At 42.0% G+C, this 25362-nt stretch overlaps 1 protein-coding gene across 4 annotated transcripts in view; it reads left to right on the plus strand.

Moving 5' to 3' along the window:
- The first annotated feature begins 411 nt into the window (after positions 1 to 411).
- The window catches only part of rapgef2 (Rap guanine nucleotide exchange factor (GEF) 2), an 83260-nt gene continuing 58309 nt past the window's right edge, over positions 412 to 25362 (plus strand). For all 4 annotated transcript variants that reach the window (XM_026999348.2, XM_026999347.2, XM_026999346.2 and 1 more), the window contains exon 1: positions 412 to 1021. In XM_026999348.2, the coding sequence (XP_026855149.1) occupies positions 953 to 1021 (69 nt within the window). In that variant the 5' untranslated portion in view covers positions 412 to 952. The remainder of the gene's footprint in view (positions 1022 to 25362) is intronic.

Raw genomic sequence — 25362 nt, forward strand, 5'->3', positions numbered from 1 at the left:
GTATCCAGAAATTAGCCATATTGCTGACTATCCATATCTGTATGGTGGTTGACCAACAATTGCTTGAGCGTTGAAATCACATTGTTTGTAACTTCTAGAGTTGCAAACAATCGATCACTGGTAGGCTTGTAAAACAGACAAACAAACGAAAATGCAAGAACATTTACACAGTAAGGCTGGGTCACAAGAAGAGAGGTGTACGCGTCTCATTTATTCGGCTTCTTATAATAATTCACCAGGATTGAAATCTTTGTGAAGTTGGGTAAATATGATGCCGTTGCAAAACCCGTAGTTCTATATTTTGCCCAATGGATGGCGACAGAGCATAGCGTTTTCGGTTTATTGTTCTTCCGTCCATCAAGGATTGTGCTGAATGGGCTCGCCCATGAATGCTCTGGTGAGGCGGTCACCATGGTGGTGGAATACACCAGTAGAGACGGCAGACCGTTTGACACTTTTAGAAGCGAGAGAACAACTGGTCAATGCGGTCTGTGAAACCTCGGCTGATTTACTAATCGGATGAAATGGACAATCATTCACCGGGCGGAATTCGCGCATTTTGAAGTGGAAGCCTTGAACTGGAATAATGTTAACTAGGCGATATATGCTATAGCGGAATGCTGAAGAATGCGTTCTCCTACGTCTGCAAAAAAGAAGCGGACAGCGGCACTGTTAACCTATTTCAACGACTAAACTGTCTGTCAACCGACTACTGCGTGCTTCTGCACCAATAAGACTTCATTCTTTACTTCATTCTCCTGACGTCCCGTAGGATCGGCCCAGGGACACCAAGAAAACCCGGGGCTCAGGCTGTGGCCTGGGGAGATAGCCTTCACTGATCTTCTGAAACAGGAACAGTGCCGTTTTGTTTCCTCGAAAGCTGCTTTCGAGAGGGAGGAGAGGCTTCTGTTTGGAGTTCTTGCCTGGTTATTGTTTTCTGCTTCTCCAAACAATGGCGTCCTACGTGGATAACAGCTTTCGCCAGGCGGTAATGATGAATCCCGCTGAACGGACGCAACAGGTCAGACTATCCTTTTAATGATGCAGTATCAGCTGCAAGTCATAAACTGTAGTGCTTTAAAAAAAGATCTTATTTCCACCATTACCAGCATCCGCTGTCTGCGGGCAGGTTTTTTGGTCAGTGGCTAAAATGCTGGCTGGTGGTGGTTGTATTGTAACTATTCCCGTCAGTTTATCTCCAGAGATAATCTTTTGAAGTACTGATATGCGCCAGCTCACTATTGACCCATACTTGCATATTTTCTAGGCCAAGACCTAAACGCTTACAGTAACCATATAAAGGGTAGTTCACTGAAGCAGATCCAACGGCGCCTAGAGACATGACACCGCCCCCCCAAGAGAAACAAAGCAATAACTAACACCCCCCCCCCACACACACACACAAAACAAAACCCCACACAATAAAAACATTAATCATTGATCTCAACGCGCAACATATTTTCTGTCAATGAATGAAGTGAACTATCTTGCATCAAACAGCAGCAACACCCTGTGTCTTGGCATCATCTCCACCCTTCAGCACGAGCAGATGCTGGAGCCTTAATGTAGCTTTCATTCATAGTAACAATTTTGGAACGATTATTCTATTATAGGCTCAGTTGTTTCTGGTTGCATTGACTGTGATGGTCTGGTGAATCGCCGATACGGACAACAATACCCCGTCCCAGTCAATACCAATTAAGTGATGCATCAGACTGTTGTGATCCGGCATGGGCTGCTAGCGGCTGCTTTTTCAGTAATAAAAATGATACACTCGCATGCTTCTATACTTCGGGTATTGTATCAGTGGTAATTATAATGCTCTTAATGTCTTAAGGCACAAGTCTGTTCATGTCTTAATGCTTTAGAAGGTTATCAGCGATGTATTCAAAACTCGAGACATTATGACGAACGACATGTGAGAAGGCACCGCATAAAACGACCCGTTTGAAACACAGTCTCACTTTGTCCGCCATTTCCCCAATCAATTCAGTAATAAGTTCTGTTTTTGCTTAGTTTAAAAAAACAAAACAAAAAACAATTCGTTGCCGCGTTTAAAGCTCGCAGATAGATAAGCCTGACAAAGCAATTCAGGAACCGGCTCATTTAAGTAATTTCAAGCGCAGAATACTGATGACTAACCGCTCTATGTAATAATCACTGCTGAGTTTTTAATATTTTTTTTGTTTGTTTTATTTTAATACTTAGCCTTAAGCAGCAACAGACCATAGAAGTAGCCGATGGTCAGTGTGGCATTTATTAGTGAATGTAATGGCACGACTGAAAATGCAGCATAGCTGCATTTCCCACTGATGACGTGATATCCTTCGTCCTCTCCCGTGGCCTGATGGAGACTTTAAATCAGGCACACTGCTGCACTCAGGTTTGACTATGGTTCAACTACCGCACTATTTTAACTCTGTTTCTTAGAATCATATTGTCCCCTCAACAAGGAGAGACTTGAGCTTTATAATGAATGCTAATTTGATGCTACATCAACATATGGTCTCAGTGTGACATGGTCTCTTTATCAGTGTGTTGTAACATTGTTAGGGGATGTGGTATTTGAAATGCTTTAGGTAGGTTTAATACTCTGTTAAAAGACTGCCAGCTTTTTCTCAATAACATGTCTGCATGTTTCATGTTGTTTTAAAATGAGTTAGTGAATTTTGGGGCAAACGAAGTCTTTAAAGTAAATAAAATAAACTGGTGGCTCTCAGGGTATAAAATTGCAGCCTGCATGGTCCTCACACAACTGCAAAAATAGAAAAACAAGTGACATCATGACAAGTTATTGTGTGAATAAGTATTCTAAGAATAAAAGACTTATTTATCTTTAAGCTTGATACAGAGTACTGTCCATACTGCTGTCCATTCCTAGGCCTGACTTGATTATCAGGCTTTTACCATAACGCAGAAAAACTACTGTATAATATAGTACATTAGTGTCTTATTGCAGGTCTATTAATAATAATAATAATAATAATAATAATAATAATAATAATAATAATAATATTATTATTTTACATTAGTAGCATTACTTCAGACAGCTCATCAAAACATGTTTAATTACTCAGGAAAAATGTCGAGGTTGCTCGTCTATAGCCTGAAGTGGGTTAAAGTAATAGAGCTGGCAGTCATCTTATCATGTAGCATGCCAAGTTCACAGCAGCTAGCATTAAAACACTCTGTTGGTCTGCATGATCCTGACCACCTTCAAGATGTTAATCTCTCAGTAGGAGGAAAAATCTGTCATCTGGGACATGCTGGGCGCTGAAGTGAGGAACTCTTCGGGACACTGTACCAGAGGCATCCAGTTGAAAAGGTCAACACACAGGGAGGCGATACCTTAACCTTTGGCCTGGGGGAGGCTGTGGTTCAAATAGCACGCATACCATAGCAATAGCAGGGGCACGTGCATCTTGTGTTAAATATATTCCCTGGCATCAAAAGGCCAGGACTATCTGAAGCTTAAGTGAGCCACATGGTAAGCTTCTCTGCCTGGACCGATGGTTTCTTTCCTGCCATATGCAGGAAGGAAACACACATGGAAGGCCAGAGCATCTAGCTGCTACTAGAGGAAAACAGCAGTGTTTTATTTTAGAAAAGTGGTCTCCCAACCCTGTTCCATGTTTTCTGGGCCAGAGATTGTCTTTATTTTCTCCATGTGTGCCATGCATTGATCTGCAGGTGAACTTCACCTGCTGACCACTAAGGCTTGTAGGCTTGCTGATTGTCCTATTGCATGGTTCACTTCTGTCAACAAAGAAACACACACACACTTCGTATCAGATGTTATGCATGCAATTGAACATGCGCAGAATACCCTCAAGCTGTCATCACGTTCATTATCTGAATGTGCCATTTCTGGAAGCGCTGTACAGTTTGTTCCATTTCCATTTAGGAAACCAGCTTTTTGCTGCATGGAGTGATTTGCTGCTGCGTGGAGTGATTTGATCATTTCGCTTCTGCTTGGGGGTCCTTGGTGTTTGTTTGTTTGTTTTTTTGTGAGAGTTTGTGTCTGTAGTCCTTGCGCTTTCTTTTGGCCTTTCACCAAAAGTGGAGTCACATGTTCCTTTTGTGTTCAATGTGGTGTCAGTGTCCTCAAAGAAGTGGCCTCACACACATGCATACCTATCCGCACACTGATTTCTCTGTGACACTCAGTTTTATATTATATGCCCAAGAGTTCTGTTGACAGATGCTTTTAGTTTGAATTAATGTCCATAAAATGTAAGCTATGTCTTTTCTTCATTATTTTCCTTTGGTGACCTATGCATTACTTTGATTTTTCAGTATGGGCATAGTATACAGTATACATTGCTTCTTATGTACAAGTACAGTTGAACATTTGATATTTCTATCTAATGTGGATTGTAAACAGTGAGCAGAGCACATCTGTCTTAATAGCCATGGTGTGTTATAAAACCCATGGCATAATAGTAACATCTGTTAATGGGAATTATTGGTCATTTGATCATTATTTGGTCATTATTCATTTGATAAGAAGCCCTAACTCAGAATGCTAGGTGTGTAATGCAGAGACTGTTGGTGCACTAATGAAGTAGGTGGGATACAGTGGCAAGTATTTTGCACCATTTATAAATGCGATCCTTGCATTATCTTTCTCACAGTATTGTCATTCGAGTTGCTGCCTGGACACATGATTGCTGAGTCACACTGTTCTCCCTCAGGGGTTGAAACTTAATGATCTGTTGCCAGTACAGTCTATCTAATTGACCTTTTCCAGACCAAATTAAGTTGACCCCTATTTAGAGTTGGATATTAGATTGGTGGGGTTATTCTGATTGTTTTACTCTTATGCAGAAATTGTGGTTAATGAAACAGTTGAACCTGGTCTTTCACCAAGATTTGAAAAATTAACTAAAATAGCTTCAACCCGGGTATGTTAATGTCCATTCCATTACTTGTGACTGTTGGTACAGGAATCTAATAATGATGACTTATGAGCGGTTCTTTATTTTTGAAGTCACCTGTAGTACTTTGGTTTAAGTGTGTTGCATCAGTCGTTAACTTTTCTGTGGTAAGTGGTTGGATTTCATTATTTTATATTGGTTTGTGCTTGAGAGACTTTCTTGGATTCTCGTTAGTTTCAGAGGTAATATTCTTCTTTCCTCATACATACTGTTTAATATGAGAGGGGCTGGTCTATCATATTTTAATCTCTTCCTGTTGAATTTGTTAAATCTGTTTTAGGTCCTGAGCATGATATCACTGAAATGACCTGAAACATTTGGCTGTTGAATTCCTGTCCTTGTCTTGCACAAGGCCAGAGCTTGCCGACTGACTAGACTTCAGGGTCTGAGAGGGGAGCAGCTATGGAATATGAGTACAGATGTGTCCTGGGCCACTGGTGTATTTGATGCTAATGCCAGATTGTAGGAGTGATTGTCAGTCCCTTCCAGAGGTTCTTTTGATGGCACCTGCTTCCATGATGGCTTTCAGCCCGGCTCTGCTGGTGGCAGTCTGCTTTAATCTGCTGCCCTCTCCTTCTCTATAGACTGATGCATTGGTGACTCTCTTCTCTGGTGGTCTCTATCAAGGGAGGGGGAATGACACACATCATCCTCAGAAGTCATAGGAAACAGTAGCTGAGCTCTCTTGCAAGTCATTCAGGTCAGCACACATAATGCTTGCCCAACAGACTATCACTGCTTCCCCCAGCATGTTTGACTAGAGTTCTGACTAAATGCAATAAATGTGGTTTTCTTGGCTCATAGAGCAACAGAGTGACTGAAACATATCTGTCACAGTACAGGAGTCACCCTGGAAGATTTTAGCAAATGTTTCAAACTGTTTCTTTACTTGTACTGTTGTGAAAACAGGAAAGGAATTACTTGATGAGCTTTGCTCTGAATCACCTGTGTCTTGCTCAGTTCACCTATTTCAGAATCTGTGTTAAACAGAAATAGTTCTGTACCAGTTACTAACCCACAAAGCTCTGTAATTTGTAGATTGTGCAGCACACAAGTCTCCAAATTTGTGCAATAAGCTGACGTGAGTTTACCTGCAATGACTCTCACTCACCGCTTGCAACTTATTAGAGCAATATAAAAAAATTTTCAGTACAAGATCTAAGCAAAATTGCCTTCTAATAGTCATAAAAAATTCAGCACAGTTAATGCTATTGTGATTTTTGTCTTCAGTGTGCACTCCTGGCAACTTTTGTAGAGATGGACAATATAGATAGACCAGGCTATCAAATTTGGTTATTTTGCTGCTTATCGTGATCGTGGTATGTCTTGCGACATATTAAAAGATATTGGTGGACCCTTGAAATGGCATGGTTAAAGTTCAGTCTACATTACATTGACCAGAATTATTTACATTTGTTGGGTCTTACAAATACATGGTTTCATCTAAACACTCCTAGAACAATAATTTGGATTTAAACACTCATCTAAAACTTGTCAGCATGCAATAAACAAAACAGTGATTTATTACAGCCTTCTGTGATATCAGTAATGCAACATCAGAAACTGCAGTGGGAAAAAAATAAACAATATATTGAGCAAACAGCTCTGGGTTTAATAATGTGCCAACATGCCTTGCCTTTCGGTTCCGTCCCATGGTATTCTGCATTGTCTTTCGTCAGCACAGCTCAGCAAGATATTTCTGAATCATTCGGGAGAGGAGACAAAGCATTGCCATTTCTCTCACGATGCCCTTTACTGGAGAATGCCAAGGATCTGTATAATGCTCAGTGTTGTGAAGGTTTTGCATCACTTGCATTACATGCATTATGTTGTTCATAGCTGCCTGCCAGACAAAGAACCCAGACTGCATGCATTCTTCCAATATCATTACAGAAATGTCAAGGGTAGTGACATGGAAACCACCCTGAATTCATCTTCCTGAATCCCAGCATTAGTGGCATTATAAGAGATGTGCTTTGTGGTGGAAAGTAAAAAGAGGGAAAGAAAAGCAACTTGACGCCGTGTGTGTGTGTGTGTGTGTGTGTGTGTGTGTGTGTGTGTGTGTGTGTGCGCGTGCACTAATAAGCTAGTAATGCTTCTAGTGCTGGCCCTTTCCCAGAGCAAATCCAAATCATAGCAATGTTAAGAATATAGTTTTACTTATTTGTTTGTTTTTTGCAAAACCTTGCTGAGGTCAGCATTCGTAATTCTTCCTGTGCATAGATGTGTTTCAGTTTGGCAAATGGGAATCAAAGCATGAGCTGATTAATTACCTGATTATAAGGTCTAGAAACCCCACTGTTCTCTTCCCCTACTGGGCTAAGCTTGTTTACAAAGACCTCCTTTTTGTATGTAGGCCACCCTTCCCAGACAAGGCCTGATCCAATGATGCATGCAGTATGGGTGATTATTTAAAGAAACAGTTCAACAACAACAACAACAACAAAAGAAAATGACCCTGTGTAATCGACCAGCCATACTTTGTGTACAGTTTTTGCTTATTTGCTGTCTATAACATAACTAACAAGTAGGGAAGGTAAGAGAAACAACATGAGCTCAAGTAACAACGCTAACCATGGCTAACTGGGAATGAAACCTGGAGTGTGCAGTTAGCGTTCCGCTCCATTATAAATGCATGGTTGAACTTGCCGCTCCATTACCGTCTGTCTGAAGTTGTGCAAAGTGCCATTGTGGTTAGTGCCCTCGGACTGTTTTGAGCCCCACAAGCTGTAGCTTTTGGTCCTTGGCGCTTGTGGCTAGGCAGCAGTTGTGTAGACACATGAGCCTGCTATTGGACTCCACTCCATCTTGGCCAGTGGCAGGCAGCCAGTTAGAACGCAGCACTCATGAGGTCATGCTCCTTCCTGCTCTTTATGGTGGTAGATACTTATACTTTACCATATGTTTAGTATGTTCATTCCTCTTTTTTTAATGTTGACTCTCTCTCATCAGTGTCTTGGTCACGTTTTCAACATTAAAACATCTCATCTGTCTGTAAAAGGCTATAACTCATGGCTCACATTGTTGGCACATGGTGGAATCTCATTCATTTTCAGTTATTGTATTCACAATTCTATAACTTGTATTAAATTAATTTGGACTGTATTGTGTATTAGATGAGCCTTTTAAGCATTTCACAGTTTTAAGTTTCTTTGCTTATTAATCGAAAAGTGTTTGTGTTTTAAATATGGTTCGATAAGCCTCCCTTCCTTAGCTTTCAGGTTTGAGTGCTCAGCATGATTGCAGTTGTAGGATGACCAATAGAAATAGTTACTGGGGAAAGGCTCCTCTGATCTTCTGTGACTACTTGCATTTGCTGGTCTTCCAAAGCAAAACACTAAGGGTCTTGTCCCAAAAATCAAAACACACCATATACAAGATAAAACAAACACCACAGATGGGGCACTCTATGCTTTCAGATTCCATTTCCATTTGGAATATCTATCTGTTTTTGTTCATTTTTATTTTTCTCTCTCGTCTTTTCCTCAACTGCCCTGTGTAAAGCTGGGTGCCTGTCTGAGTTACACCAGGAGTCCACAGGGAGCCCCAGTGTCAGTCTGTTAGCTCTCAGACTAAACCAGAAATGTCTTCCAAGACTGGCATGCTTTCAGGACTACTGAGGATACACTTCATCTAAGCTCACTATACAGATGTACGGGTTTAGCTGAGCGACTGCCTAACTTTTTTTTTCAGTTGTTTTTGACAGGTGAGGTGACGTGTCTTACAGCGTACCTCATAGACACTTTCATTCTAAGGCTCATGTTACTGCCTCACCAAGAAGATTCCTAATGAAAACAAAACTTCAACAGTGCCCGGATCAGTTTCCATTTGAACTGTATAGTGATACAGTTCTTAATTTGGTAAGTGACCAGATTTTAATTGAATGGTCCATGTATCAGGAACACTACTTCAGACACCCCAAACTGTAAATACTATAAAGATAAAATCTGGGGAATTTGGAGATCAACACCTTAAACTCTTGTTCTCAAACCGTTCCTGAACAGTTTTTGCGGTGTGGCAGGGCGTGTTATCTTGCCGAAACCGGCCACTGTCAGGAGAGAATAATGTTGCCATGAAGGGGTGTACATGGTCTGCAGCATGGTTTAGCTAGGTGCTCCATGTCAAAGTAACATCCAGATGAGTGCCAGGACCCAGGATTTCACAGAAGAACATTTACATCAGAATATGATGTAAAAGAAAACATGATTGATGAGACCAGGTCACCTTATTCTGTTGCTCCATGGTGTTGTCCTGATGCCCAGGTGCCCATTACAGGTGCTTTCAACAGTGGATAGGGGTCAGCACGGGCACCTTGTCTGGCTTGTGGGTTTGCAGCCTCAAACACAGCAAGCTGCGATGCACTGTGTCTTCTGATACTTTTCTATCATAGCCAGCATTAACAAATTTAGTAGTTTGTGCTACAGTAGCGCATCTGTGTTTGCTTGAGCACTAAAGGGCATGTTGTTGCCTGTTAATGTGGTTTAAAGGTGAAGTCTATACACAAGATCGAAGGGTTACACAAGTCAGCAAAAAAACTGTATTGTATTATTAGATACTGATTTTTAAGATGTGACCTCTAATATTGTAAAATACACTGATGAACCTTGGATTTGACAGTTAAAGACTTGACTTGACTAAAATACATTTGTTGGATAATGTGTGTCTACCATGATTTGTTAAGCATCCACAGAGTGCTCATTTGGAATGGCTGAGATTTGTCATCATGCACACAATACCCAATAGAAAAAAAATTATTTAACAGATTTGAATATTGTAGACTTGTGTGGTATCAGCTACGCAAAAAGCAAAGTGATGTTAATAAACAATATCTTGAGTAACCCTATAAGATAATGATCATATTAAGTTGTTCTCATCCACTGCCTCATTTTACATTCATTTTAAGTGTTAAATGGCTTGTCCAAAGGCCTGCCTATGAAGGGATTACGGCTAGTTCCATTATATCTAAAATTGTTACAGATCTTATGCCTATAATTCTTACTAAACCTATAGCATATGTTGACAGTGTAGCACCAGGTTTAGAAATGGTTCATAATGCAATGTTTGTTATGTGGAAATAAAAGCAGGAAGTTGCTAATCTGTTGCCTTGAACACTTGTGACACACCAAGGCAAAGACAGAAGCAGAAAACTACAGAAAAGTCACCCGTTTGTATTTTGTTGACTTTTACCTGATTTTATTTATTTAGTTGTTTTATGGATTTTTTGGAAGCCGTTTATAGTGCACCTGCCAACTGCTTGGACCAGGAAATTGAAATAAATGGAAGGAAAACAACAAACACTTTGAAAAGTGTGTGTGTTTTAATAGGCATCAGCTGGATCTTTTGCATTGTCTATTAGATGTATGTTCTCTCTCTCTCTCTTCTTTCTCTACTCCCAAGGTCTACATTTGTTTTTACTGTTCTTGTTTTTCAAGCTTCGCTCTGTCACAATAATTGCAGTCATGTGACTTTGACTATTTTACTCCTAACACCATGACGCTGATCAACCCAGTCACCTAAAGCCTCGCTCCACTTATCTGTTTATATGAGATCACTGAGAAGCAGTGAAGTTGGCTAGGAACAGGAGAAGCAGGCCTAGTACGGAGTCTCTACATGGCAACAACTGCGTTTACTCTCCAGGTCCTTATCAGCACAGTCTGTGGCCCACTGCTATTTGTATTAATATACCTGGATAACGTTCCTAACTTTGGATATTACACAATATTGTTTATAATGAATTTTACTTTTCACAGAAACTGCTAAGTCTTTTTGACCTGCAATATATTTTGCACATTTCAATCAAAAATCATAAAGGTTCAAAGGAATCAGCTGTTAAGTTATAAAGGCATCAATGCTTCAGTGCAGCGGTTAATGGTCTCATATAAGAAGTCACTAAACAGGGACACAGAGCAACATGTGTGCTGGTTTTAAACGTGACTTAGTTTGGCTGTTCTATCATGTCGTGTTGCAATATTGTGTGTTGTCATTTTCAGCCTTGGCAGCAGGCTGCCATCTGCTCTTTGTCATGTGGGTGTTTTTAGAGTGCTTGTAAATGTGTTCATCCTTCACTGTCTGAGTTCAGAGCATTTTCGAGATTTGCATAATCAGCTGTGATGTCAAATGGACATTTCTTTACCTCCCAAGAAGTTATGGGAATAAAGGCGGTAGGCGACTGAAGCTGGGGAAAAGGTCAGCCATTCATCAGAATTGACCCCTTCCGAGGTCCACCCCCTCCCCCCCCCAACATGAGTTTGGGCCCTTGTGCAAAGAACCCCTGTTAAAGTAAACATGGCTTGATGGCTTGATGGCTTGATGAAATGATCAACATCAGTGCAATGTCTCTGTAGAATAAAGCACGCTGTTCTACTAGATGCTGGTGAAAGTCCAACATGTGGGAGGAGTGTGAAAACGACAGCCAGCTGCTTTAAATGAATATTAAGCTCATAAAATACAAACAAGCATCGCTCCCTGGTTGCAGGGCTTCAGTGATATATTATTTTAGTAATCCAGTTTTCTACTGATTGTCATTGATTTGAGGATAAGAAATATTTTTGCTTTATTAAAGCTTAATAGTAAATGTACAAAAGAGAATATAAGGCAGGTCTCTTAAAATGAACAACTAATTGGTTCCTTTTTTAGAAAAATCAGCATTTTTATTGCTTAAATTGCATACAATATCTGTTAGAACGAATCCCATTTTAGTGCATTCAAGGGCCATATTACATTCTGGGTTTTAAATAAAACATTTTCTGAAATGCAAAACAAATAAGTAAATAAAAAATTTAATTCAAATGACATAAATTTGTGTTATTTCAAATGACCTTTTATATTTTCCACATATATTTCAAGATATGTGTGGAACATCCGTTTGTGAAGGCAAACGTTGGTAAACGTTATTATGACAAAGCTGGTATAGTGATACTAAGTGATTGTTGATCACAAAAAATGTAGATGGTTATATGAATGGCAAACACAAAATTTACACACATTCAAAATATAAACCAGGTAAAATGAAGTCTTTTGCTACTTTTCCTAACCTTTCCAGTGCACTCAATGGACCTCAATATTTGTGTGAAAGCAGTTTTTGAAAACAGTAGCAAGATTTCTCAGAACACAGACCACTATTTATTACCATTTATTACTTCCCTAGTGTACACAAGGTGATTTCCCAAACAGTAATTTGTTCATTCATCATTTCATTCGTTCAAAATGCAATTGTATGTAACGTAACTTACTCCAGTCCAATTACTATAATGTCTACTGCTTAAATAAAAAAAAAAAAATGCATAATTCGACGTCTCTGCCAGAAAAACACAATGAGAAATCACTCCGGTATAATTAAACAGTCTCAAACAGTTAGAGATCTAGACAGTTATCCTTTTGTAAAACAGTGGCGGCATGACTGCATAGCCTCCTGCTTCATGCACGAGCACCCTGGTGTGTGAACCGCTGTCTGTGGTGACAGCAGTCATGGTACGGACTGTTTAGACTCTGGCTAGGCTCGAAGTGATCTTTTAACGAAACATATTAGTCGACTGTCTTCATCAGAATTTCCATCCTGAGGAATCATTTCAGCCCGCTAGTCCCTGTACATGCCCGCGCTCAGTCACGGAGGATACGTGAAATCTATGACACTACACGCTGAAACTTTTCTAAAAATCCTTCTTAGTTTTTTTCTAAGTAGGTAGCTCATGTGCAAATCTTTCTGTACACTTCCATACTTAAACGTTACAGTGGCACAAAGGTAATGTGCAATGTGAAATGTGCAGGATTTGAACATGTACACATCTCATGGATAAATACATTAGTATGTAACTGAAGAGATACATAGATCAGTGTAAACAAGTTCAGCAGATTTGCAGTGAATATCAGTGTACCCTCCCTACAACTTGCTTCAAGTTTAACAAGTGGCAAAAACAAATAAATAAAAGGAATAAAAACATCTGCTTGTTTACAATATGGGCTAATTAAGGTTATTGTTTGTCAAGCTCTGTTATTATACCCATGCCAGTGTGTCATCTGATACCAGAGTCATATCGATATCAGCATTATCATGCGCTTCTATTTCAGAAGTTTTGATATCTCATCGCTTTCACTGGGTCATCTTGATGTGTTTTTCCAATGTCTAACCCTTCAATAGCATTCTAGTAATCTGACAGTCATGAGGAAGTCTGTAACAGCCTGTGACATGAATCCCTGTGGCATTTGAATTGTGGACCTATATCCTCAGGATGTGGTCAGAAATAGCGAGTTCTGCTTTCCAGACACCTGACCTGCTGCACCCAGCTCTCATGGTGGGATCACAAGATTACCCTGTAAACAGGAAGGGTCATTTCAAAACTCTAAACTCTGAATTCACTAATCCACGAAACAATGCTTTCAACAGAAGCTAAAACAAAAACTGTTTTCCATCTCCAGTAGTGCAATAAAAAAAAAAAAAAAAAAACAGACGAAATGACTGTCTACACCAATTATGCTTTGTTTTTCTATGACATTCATCTTGTTTATGATTTATTAAAAAGGTTCATCACCTAAAATATCCAGGCTGAAGGGAAAAGGAGGGGAAAAAGAAACAAACCCCTCTGGGGAATAAACTGGTGACTTCTGCCAATTTACTTGATATATAGGATGTTATTTCATTTAAATTACTTCTTTCTTTCTCTTTATTATTTGTATTTTGATTGTTTAACTAAAATGATCTATAAATCTAATGTAAATAAGTGGTATTATCTAAACAATAGTAGATGTAGAGTTAGGACTTGAGAAGAATCATTGGAGTTTGTTGCTTAAGAGTAGTTCAAAGTTCTATAGTTCAAAAGGCTTTTATTGTCATTTCAGCTATATACAAGTACGCCGCAAAATGGAACAATGTTCTTCCAGGACCTTGGTGCCACACAAAACGAGTGCAACAGACAACACTCTACACGAGTGCAAACAACACAATACAGTGCAGTAATATCATACAATGAATACAGGACAGGACCAATCCACAATGAACAGGCAGTGCATTCTTTTGACCAGTGCAGTACTGGGAATATGTAAAGTAGGTTTGTGCATAGGAGTCGGTGACATGCTATACTGAACATAGCAGTCACCGGTAGCAGCCAGAAACAGTTCAGAATACAGTACTGATTTAGTACAGTATTCTAGCAGCAAGGAGGAAGAATGTGCAAGAGTGCAAAAGGAGTGTATATTATGTGTGTGTGAAGTTTGACTTCAGCAATTTGTCTGATACAAAAACTGTGTGTGCATGCGTGCGTGTCCATAGAAGTGTCCATTTGTTTGGAATCTGAATTAGTCAGAGTTCAGGAGTCTGATGGCGTATGGGAAGAAGCTGTTGCACAGTCTAGAGGTGAGGGACCAAATGCTGCGGTACCTTTTTCCAGATGGCAGGAGGGTGAACAGTTTATGTGAGAGCTGTTTGGGGTCTTCCACAATGCTGGTGGCTATACGGATGCAATGTGTTCTGTAGATGTCCGTGATGGAGGGAAGGGAGACCCCAATGATCTTCTCAGCTCCTTCTTGATGATCTCCACTGAGGAGCCGTTGATGGTAAGTGGGGAGTGATCTCTCCGTGCTCTCCTTAAGTCAACAACCATCTCTTTTGTTTTGTCAACATTCAGATAGAGGTTGTTGACCTTGCACCAGCTCACCAGTTCCCACACCTCCTCTGTACGGATGCGAGCGGGACGGGACAGTAGTCATTGAGACACAGTGTCGGGCACAGCACCTGGTCATTTTGTGTAGGGATGGACTTTTCCACTGCAATGTTGTTCTGTGCTTCAAACCATGCATAGAAGTCATTCAGTGCATCTGGGAGGGAGGCATCACTATGACAGGAAGGTGATGTTTTACTGTAGTTAGTAATGGCCTGAATGCCCTCCCACATGTGGCGTGTGCCACCAGTGTCTTTGAAGTGGCCATGGATGTTTGTGCAAACAAGATCCAGTGCGTTCGCTCCTCTCGTTGCAAAGTTCACATGTTGATGGAATTTAGGCAGTACTGACTTCAGATTTGCGTGGTTGAAATCTCCGGTGACAAACAGTCCGTCTGGATGAACGTTCTGCAGTTCACTATTTGCTCCATACAGCTCCTGGAGAGCCTCTCGTGTGTTCGTGCTGGCTGGACTGTACAGTGTGATTATAAACACGGAGGTGAATTCCCGCGGTAGATGAAAAGGTCTGCGTGAGCAGTACTTAACGACAAGCTCAGAGTTTTTACACCAGGTCTCAGTCGTCTAAACGCATACCTCCCGCTGCGTGTTTTGCCGGAGAGTGCATTGTCTCTATCGGCACGGATTGAGACTAACCCCTCCTGATGAATGGCAGTGTCTGGAATACTGTCGCTGAGCCACGTTTCAGTAAAGACTAAAACACAGCAGTCTCTGAACTTTCGCTGTGTAATCTGCTGGAGTCTGATACAGTCCAGTTCCAAGGAGCAGACATTTGAGAGGAATAAAGATGGTACAACTGGTCTGCTAGGATTAGCTTTTAGCCTTGCACAGACCCCAGCTCGCTTCTGCTTCCTTGCACACCACCTGTGGTATCTCCTCCTCCGTTATTTGGACTCAGGCGACGCCATGGTCTGCAGGCCTGGTTCCCATAGCAACCCGAGCTCACAGCGTCTGAAGCACGCCGTCGTCCAGTTAAGTTTGCGCATGATTTCTTAAGTGTAGCAGGCTCTGGCGGTGGTATACATGGAGGTTGGTTGTTCCCATGTATTTATGGTTTAAATTGTTGAAGAAAAATGTGTTGTAGTGTTGTAAAGACGACAAAAAGCCGTCACAAAAAAACACAATAGCACGATTTATCGTACCTGGAGTGGCCGTTGCGTGCTACCGCACCGCTATCAGTAGTCCAGCTGGACCAACATTTAGGTTATGTGATGCACCTCAGATGACCAGAGGAGGTGATCAGTGTATTTGCTTACCTGCAGAGCAGTGGATTCTGCAAGACCTCCTCAGATTTGGTTTAAAGACATTGTGTAGTGCACTTTGCGTGTGATTTGTTCTGTGCCCCATACATTCCAAATGAACCTGGCAAGTATGCACAAACTGGAGCACTGGATGGGAACTGTCCAAGACCAGTGTAAGTTTGTAATACTGCACCTACTGTTGGATGGACTCAAAGCTTATCAAGAATAATAAAAAAAAGGAGTGGAGTTATTTCATCCTTGTTAAATGGAAAGGGGTTATTTTATCCTTGTTAAATTGTTTGCTTGTTTCTCTTGCTTCCAACTTTGGTTCTTCACTTCAGTCTGTTATTCAAAGGGAGCAGCCCTTCTACCCCACAAGCCTGCAACACTCAGCCAAATCCTCCCAGCTCTTGGAAGCCGGTTGCTTTGTCTGTCCGTTCCTGGGCAACCGAGGTACATTATGCAGGCAGAAACGGGCTTCTCTCTGAGCTGCTTTCCTTAACGCATAGAAAAGAATGTTTAAAAAAGGTTTTTTGGGGAAAAAATAAGTTTACAAAGCTCAGCTTTGGAAAAGCTAGCCAGACCTGGTACTGTCTCCTCGCTGCCTCTCGAGCAGTCTCCCCAACTCCTCTGCTCCGAGCCATTGTGCTGCATCATCGCAAAAGCACCGTGCGATGCCCTTGCCTTCGGCCTGCGTCGGCATGGATAATTGCTCTTTTAATTGTCGAGGGAAGAGAAAGGACAGCATGTCCCACCATTTCTGGTGCTCTCTCTATCCCATTAGGCTGCTTTCTGTTGCATGATGAAGTCATCATGGGGATATGGCTGACAATGGAGCACTGTAATTGCATCTGAGACATGCACTGTATAAGCTTTTGGGTGCTGTTAAGGATGTGGTTGAAATCGCACAGCCTCTGTTAAAAGTTATGCTTATTTATCATGTTGAAAATGTAAAGGGCATGATTGCCCTTTCCGGACCCTTTATCTTAGATAATACTAATGTAGTGTCATGCTGAAAACAAAATTGCAAGAATTTCTTCTTTGGGGGAGGTTGACTGAGTGGGCTCTCTCTGCCAGGGCGCCAGGGCCTGAACCCAGCTGTGGTGAGCTGCACTGCGGCTTGAGTGTGGTTTCAGAATGCTGGACTGAATTTAACATTTTTGCCTCTCCCCAACAGAGTGGGAATTGCAGTTCATCAGTAACTTGTGGTTTAGAGAGAGGAGAAAGATCTCACCTTCTGTTCAAGTGGCAAAACACAGGATAAGAAATAAAATGGCAGAGATATTGTAGAAATGTGGCCACTTCCATCCTGGTTTTTCAGTTCAGTTTATACAGAAACACATTACAACATTGGCCCTTGGGATGAATTGTGAACTACAGATTAATAACCATTTTATGAGGGTTCTCAGGTTGTGATAATATAGTGCAATTTAACACCAGTGGTTTGATCTGGAACGTTCTCAAATAAACTCTCTAAATCAGTTCAAAATCTTTCCTAAAATGTATGTCAAGATCTGTCTGCTCTAACACCTTATCACAGCCTTGCTGCTGATGCCTTGGTGAAGCCTGGAGAGTGCTGTGTGCTGGAAGTTCCTGGCGTATCGATTGGTGAGAGCTGCTCGTGTGCTTTTGCTCACCTGCACTTCAGCTTCTCGGCTTGTTCCTGGCCTCACACTGCTGCCTCCTCGGCCTGCATTATTTAACGCGCGCACGTCCCTCCATGCCGTGAGAGTGGTGCTCACAGCTGTCGGGGGGGCCTTTAATGAGCTGTGACTCGTTCTCTGCCACTCGCCGCTCTGCTGTGAAGTTCAGAGGCTTCGTATGAGGGTATCCGCTCCAGAAGTTTTGTAAGATCTCATTTGCTTTCATGTTCTTAGCTTTTATATCTGAGTAGGTCAGCGCTTCTGCATTTACTTCTTGCTTGCCTGCAGAAATGTTGGATCGTGAAACACAGGTTAATATGATCTAGAGGTATTTGTACTGAGCAAGATTCTTTCCTTGTCTTGTTTTGCAAAATGTACAAATGGTGATGTCCTGTAAGTGATGCAATTATCTTCTTGGGTGGAACACAGAGCCTGAGCATTGACGCTTGCTGGTAGCAGGTGTTTCTTCGTCCACTACAGCCCTCCGTCTCCGGAGGGTGGTGCACTCGGCATCTCCCCAGAGATCCGTCATGGCTGTGACAAAGTGGAGCATCTCGTTTAATTATTTACACCCATTAACAGCATGGCTAAAGCAGCCTCTGGCAGGAATGGGGCTTCTGGAGCTAGTACTGCTAGTATTAGTGTCGCACGAAGAGCAGCACCCGGCTGTGATATGTCTCCCTGACAACAGAAGGCTGAGCTGAGTCCTTCTGACACTGCCGCTTCTCCGCTGTGCCATCACTTCCTGCCTAGGCTTTCGCTAATTGGCCATAAATGTGGCTGGTTCTTGGCGTGGCTTTCAGCTGCTTCTGCTGGGTTTTCTCTGCAGTCCCAGCAATGCTTGCAGCTCCTTCTGCCAGATGCAGGAATTGATATCTAACATCTTGCTGGATATGTATGGAGATGGAGGGTCCTAGATGAGTTTCGCTTAATTAATGTTTTTTTGTTACATGTCCCAGAAGACGCGGCTGCGTGCTGCTGCAAATTGTGCCTGGGTGAAAATTACTGCTGCATTCTGGCACTGAAGTGAAAAGCTTGTTATTGTTATTGGTCTCCTTGTTGTATCACCTCCCCTGATAGCCTAACAGGGCCAGCAGGTTCGCAATATTGTCTCCTGTATTAGGGTTGTATAACATGGCGCGTGGGTGGGTGGGTTGGGCATTTGCACAAATATGCTCATGTGGGATTTCAGATTTCAGGCATTCAAGAGTGGCAGCTGGAACCTTTTTTTTTTATTATTTATTTATTTATTTTTTCTTTCTTTCATTCATTACTTTTTTATTTAACTTTTTATTCTGAGTGATTCCATCCTGCTGGATCTCATCTATACTGTGTGCACAATTATTAGGCAAGTTTTGTTTTTGAGGATTCATTTTATTATTGAAGAAACTACAGTGCTCTCAGTCAATCCAAAATGTTAAACCTCAAACCTGAATATTTAAGAAAGTAAAAGTGGGATTTTGGCTTTCTTAGGAGAAATATCTGTGTGCATAATTATTAGGCAACTGTTAGTGTGCAAATTAGGCAACTAAATTAAAAATGGAATTTTTTCCATTTCACTTGTTTATTTTCATCTGTTAAAGTGAAAATAATAAACAAACAACTCAATTTACAAACATTTCTGACATTTAAAAAAAACAAGCAAACAGTGACCAATATAGCCCCTTCTTTTCAATAACAGTTATAAGCCTTCCATGCATGGAGTCTGTCAGTTTCTTAATCTGGTGACGATCAACTTTTTGTGCAGCAGCAATCACAGGCTCCCAGACACTGTTCAGAGAGCTGTACGGTTTTCCTTCACCGTAAATCTCCCATTTAACAAGGGCCCACAAGTTCTTACTAGGATTTAGGTCAGGTGAGGAGGGGGGCCATGTCATTATTCTTTCATCTTTTAAGGTCTTTACTGGCTGGCCACGCAGTGGAGTACTGGGATGGAGAATTGTACTGCATAAAAATCATGGTCTTCTTGAAAGATGCAGACTTTTTCCTGTACCACTGCTTGAAGAAAGTGTCTTCTAAAAGCTGGCAGTAGGTTTGGAAGTTGATTTAGAGTGCATCTTCAATCCGAAAAGGTCGGATACCAGCCCACAGCAGTACCCCACCTCCACCTCGCTGGTGTCTGAGTCAAAGTGGAGTTCGGCGCCTGTTACTGATCCTGCCACGGGCCCATCCATCTTGTCCATCAAGAATCACTCTTGTCTCATCATTCCATAAAACCTAATATTTCTTGGCCCAATCTTGACGTTTCATCTTATGTGTCTTGTTCATTGGTGTTTGGGTTTCAGCCTTCCTTGCCTTGGCCATGTCACTGAGTACTGAACGCTTTGTACTTGTGGGGACTCCAGGTAGGCTGCAGAATATAGCAGCACTAGAGGATAATGGGATCCTGGTCACTTTACATTTGATTCTTCTCAAATTGTTGGCAGTTAATTTGTCTTTTTTTCTCAACACATTTCTTGCGATCCTGTTGACTATTTGCAACAAAACGTTTGATGGGTCTGTGATCATACTGTCATTCCTAGAGCTTCCTAAGTTCAAGACTGTTTACTCAGTACACACTAAATAGAAATAACGATGCAGACTCTGGAATTAATTGAAGAGAATTGCTGGTCCCATCTTTGCATTTGTATGCAAATTCATATTCAATACTTGCATCAACCAGTTCTTGGTACCATTAGGTTCATCCTGAACTACTTCTATTTTTTTTAAAAGGCAATCCTATCCTATATCACCGGTTGCCCATATTGGTTCTTCATGTGATGTCCATATTGTTTCTTCCGGTGCATGGCTGGGCTGTCCCGTCCTTGAACCAAGGCTCTCCCTTCGATTGAGGCCCCTAGAGGCCTGTCAAAGAGGCCTGTCAAAGAGGCCTCCTGAGGATTTACGCTGCAGCCTACAGAGGGCTTTCCTACATGAAACCAGTTTATTCTGGACCATCCCTATTTTTTCTGCTTACAATATTAATTTATTACCTCAACACCCCAATATCTTAGTACTTATAAGAGTGCTACATCTTTCTGAAAGACCTTTTACTATTTTTGACTTTTCAGAGTGAGTTAAATCTCTTTTTTGGCACATTTTTGCCTGAGGAGAAAAAGCTGCCTAATAATTATGCATACGTTGATATAGGGTATTGCTCTCCTTAGGCCACCCCCTCCCTTATTACACAAATACACATCACCTGATTTGTATCACCTTAAATCCAATAAGCATTCAAGTTTATACAGCTTGGAGTTGGAAAATATGCATAAAAATGATATAGCCAAAATACTCTTGCATAATAATTGTACACACAGTGTATGTGTTGATCTTCAGCTAATCCCAATCATAACAGCACTACCACACACCTCTGAAAGACATGGTGTAGTGCAACATGTTTGTTGGAAATATGCATTGCAACTTCGAGGCAGGAGTCATCAGACCGTACAGGATGAACTCTGACACTTACAGCTTACAGTCTCTCCCAGAGACTAATTCCACACCAGACTAAAGAAGAGCGTCGACCCTTTCACTTTGTGGCTCGACCATGTCTGAAGCGATCTGAGAGTCCATATGTGACGGCTGTCAGCACAGCAGTGGTTGCTCAGGCTGTGTGCAACCGTGAAAGTGTTTTTACTGGTCTGGGTCTTGAACCGGTCACCAAGGTGATGCTAATCTCAAAAACATCTCCCTCACTCTCTCTCTGAGCAGAACAACTCTATCTCCCCATCACAGCATTGTGACTGACCTTCAACAGGGTTGTCCCCATAACAAAATATCGTATTTGCTGTAATTAGAGCACCTTTGTGTGTAGAGCTGCTTCGGTAGTAGCTTTGCTCCTGCTGTGCTCAAAGTTCCAGAATGGCAGCCCCTTCTCAGCCTCAGACTGCTCCATGTTCTTCACTGTATGAACAGCAGTAGAATTTTGCAGGAGGATAAAGATAATAATGACTGATCACTAGTCACTAATAAAGATCTCTGATACCTTTCAATTGACTTATGACAAACATATGAATGTGAATTTGTGTAAATTAAGTTGACATATCTTTGCAATGGGAGTGCTGGGTGCATGACCAGTCATAACTGGAAAACTGGGCTTTGAAAATGGAGCATTTTAGCTTTGTGTCATCAGTGGCTCTGTGTGTTCATTTGGAGCTGGACCTCCAGTGGCCATGTGCGCTCTGTTGGCTGGACCTCCAGTGACCTTGCTTTTGCATGCAAAGACTCCACCTGCTGTTGTGTGGCGAACAGTAGCTAAAAATACCCTTGAAGTCTGGTTGTCAATAGAAATTCAAGGACAGGGCAGCTGGAATACACACACACATCACACACACACTCTGTTGGAGTACAGATGTCATACACATTACAGTGATACATACTCCTTGATGCCTGAATGAGTGATGCATAGGCTGACACATGAAATATTACTGTGTGAGCAGCTGCCCGGCCTGTATAAATGAAGTCGTTTATTTTGCCTTAGTATGGCTGTTGCCCTGTTCCGCTCCAGACTTGCAAAGGCGTCTCTATCCCCCCCCCGGCTTGCTTCTCAGTGGCGTCTCCTTTCCCCCAGATGAATTTGCTGATCACTACTAAAGTCTGGACGTTGTACAGGCAACACCGCCTCCGCCACAGCCCAGCGGGACGACCCAAACATGTTTCAGCGCGACGTTAGCGTTAGCAACCTTTTCGGAGTGACGCCTTCTATTCTCAGCTGACTCCAAGCCATTTTCTGCCTAGCTGACAAATCGCCTGGGCCTAATTAAAAAGTGCTGTATTGTGTTTTGCTAGCGTTGTAGCGCTGTTTTTTTTTTTTTTTTTTTTTTTTTTTACACAGGTGTGGATCGGTTTTGCTCAGAAAAGTGCATTATTAAGTGTCTCTGCTGGAAAGGTGATGTGTATAATTTAAGTCAAACTCCCAGTTTATTCAACAGTTTCATCATTAAGCGACATGCGGAAATATTTTACAAGATATTTTGTTTACAGCTAAAAAGGTTATAAATGATATTGGTGTCCTTTGTCTGATTGCAGTGACCTATGGCTTTATGTAGTAAAACAGCTCTATCAACTGCGTGATGAGTGAGTCACATTTTTCAGACATTGTCCTATACCACAGGAACACAGACGGTTCAATACGATCTGGAATCACACTCATCTTCGCAATCCACCCCCCCCCCCCTTTACAACCACACGCAGCTGACCATTTATATGTACCTACAGCACCTGTGTATGGCCTCATGAGAGGGATATATAACAGAAAAGCCTTACGTAGCCATTATCACCATGGTGAAACAGCGTTTTTCTTTTCTTCTCCCTGATGGTGCTTGTGAGGTGAAGATGAAATGTTTATTAGTTATAGCTGTGTAGCAGCTAGCATCGCAAGCGTCCCTCTCCACCGCCAACATGATTTGTCACTCCCTCCAGCACCGATAAAGGATGTACAGTAGATGTACAGTGCTCAGAGTGCTGCGGTTAGTGCGCTGCGGTGTGCGCACTAGCATTGCAACTCTAGCAGCGCGTCTGGCAAAGGAAGGAGTGTGAGCCCAGTGCAGTTAGCTGTGCAGCGAAGATAAACGCCTCTGAATGAGGAAAGCTGTTGGCATGCGGCAGAGATATCGGGCAGAGCGAAACTGACCTCTCCATCTGGACCAAGAAGCTCACTGCTAGCATGGCTTGAGCGGACAACTACAGGCCAACAGCGAAACGCTCTGCTGAGCATTGAACCAATGTTTCAGAGAGCTCAAGCCATATCACTCGAATAAGCGGAGTTACACCCCCCCAATTCCCGGTTCAATCGCAGAAAAGGGAAATATTATTCCCCTGTGAACACATTTGTTGATTTTTAAGAACAAAGTTGCCATGACGATTATAACTTGAGCCGTTTGAAGTGACCTGTCTTTTTTTTCTCCGCTCCTTTTAATTATTTCATTAGGTTAGTGGCATTTAAAAGGTTCAATAAGTGCTCATGTAAAGGCGACAAGAGGAGGTGCAGGAGGAATATATTTGTTATGGAAATATATGCCAGGTCTGGGCCAGTGCCTCTGCTCCCGTACAGCCAAACCTGTTTAAAGCTTATGCAATCCCGCCTTTGTTCTAGAAAGTGGAGGAAGTGCTATATGCACTTTTGGGACGTGTATAAAACGCTGTTTAATTGGCAACTCAGTGCTGCTCGGTGACTTGTGTGCGGGCCAGCGCGGAGGCCCCATCTGAGGTGTGCTATTGTCTGCCCTGCTCCTGGGTTTCATCACCCCCACTCCTCCCGTGGTCTCCGAGGACCATGCCATTCAGCTCGTTACCACGGTACCCATAGCCTTCCCTGGGGGAGTCACAGAGCCAATAATGTGTGGCCACTACAGCCTTTTCTCTCTCTCCAACCAATCACTAGGCACGGAGAACCTATTGTCACAGAATACTCCAGGAAAGTCACCATGAGACCGAAGCAGATAAAGAAGCAGGAATCAAGAAATAAAAGACTTGTAGGGTAAATAGATATTTGTTAGGAAGCGTTTAGGAGTGTAATGATTAGTGGTTATTGTGGCTGAGAGAGATGCAAGAAACATATTGACCAATTGACTCAATGTTTATTTGTTTTAACAGGGTCTGGGGTTTGTCTTTTTTGGGGTATGAATAGATGTGTGTTGGAGTGCTTGCATAAAGAGCTCTGTCTGTGTGTCTGGCTATGACTACATCACCACCGCATTAGGTAATTACTTCGGTTTGGGTAATTCCAGAATCATCCGATCCCATGGCACGCTTCTGTGTTCACTGATCAACCACAAACGCCCTCCACCTGTGTCCTGTGGAACTGCTGCAGTTTAGTGCTTGGGGTTTCCTTCACCTTCACATTAAATGACTCCCTCTAAACAAGCCCAGTGCACATATGCTACTTTAAATATCACAGAAGGCTTAGCACTGAGTAGCTACTTGGCTCCTACTATTAATCGCTGTCCTCCTCATAAAGATGTGTGTGTGTGTGTGTGTGTGTGTGTGTGTGTGTGTGTCTGTCTGTCTGTGTGTGTGTGTCTGTGGTGGTGGAGTGTGAGAGAGAGAGGAAGAAAAGAGAGTGTGAGAGCCCAGTGGGGACATTGGTACTGGAGAAATGGGGTTCCATACATTCTTTCCATGTTGAATTTAAAAGCAATATTTGAGGGAGAAGGGTAAAAAAAAAAATTAAGCCACAATATTCTGGTTTCGTTTTGTTCTATCCATCGAACTGGATAGAGGTTCTGAAACACAGAACAAGTCTGCCATCTAGTGGCAGATTACATAGCTTTCTTAGACATTGCAGCCTAAGGGCTTCCTTTGTTGTATAGACTCTTATGAATGAAAGACCAACCAACTTGAATATAAGCATTTAGACCCTGTAGAAACAACAGAAGCTTCTTTTTGTTTTGTTTTTGTGATTGATCTTATGCCAATGTCATCATGCTGCTGCACCCGTGCTGTAAGAGAGAGCAGCAACCACGCCTGACCTTTTAACCTGGGTCTTCCACCAGTCCAGAGCTTGTTCCTTGGCAGGGCACAAGAACACACCCTTATCCACCGGACAGTTTCTCTCACACAGCCCTCACCTTCTGAGGGTGGCAGTCTCCATCACAATCAAGTTGTATTAGTGACCCTTTAAATGAAATAAAAATTTTAAAGATGCCTGTAGCTATTTCTCTTTCTCAGTAATCTTCATACTCTGCTGTACTGTGAAGCACAACCAGGGGGAGACAGAGCCCAAGAGGCCACACCCACATTGGATTAAATGCATGATAAATTATATCAAAAGGAGAATAAATGGACTGCTTAAACAAGGGTCACTGCTCTGGGTTATTAAGCACAGTGTGAGGATGCGGTGGCTCAGTGAAATACACTGCGTGCATGCCACTGCATCATTTGCATCGTTTACT

This window comes from Electrophorus electricus, chromosome 12, assembly GCF_013358815.1.
Source record: "Electrophorus electricus isolate fEleEle1 chromosome 12, fEleEle1.pri, whole genome shotgun sequence".
In the NCBI taxonomy this organism is placed as follows: domain Eukaryota; kingdom Metazoa; phylum Chordata; class Actinopteri; order Gymnotiformes; family Gymnotidae; genus Electrophorus; species Electrophorus electricus.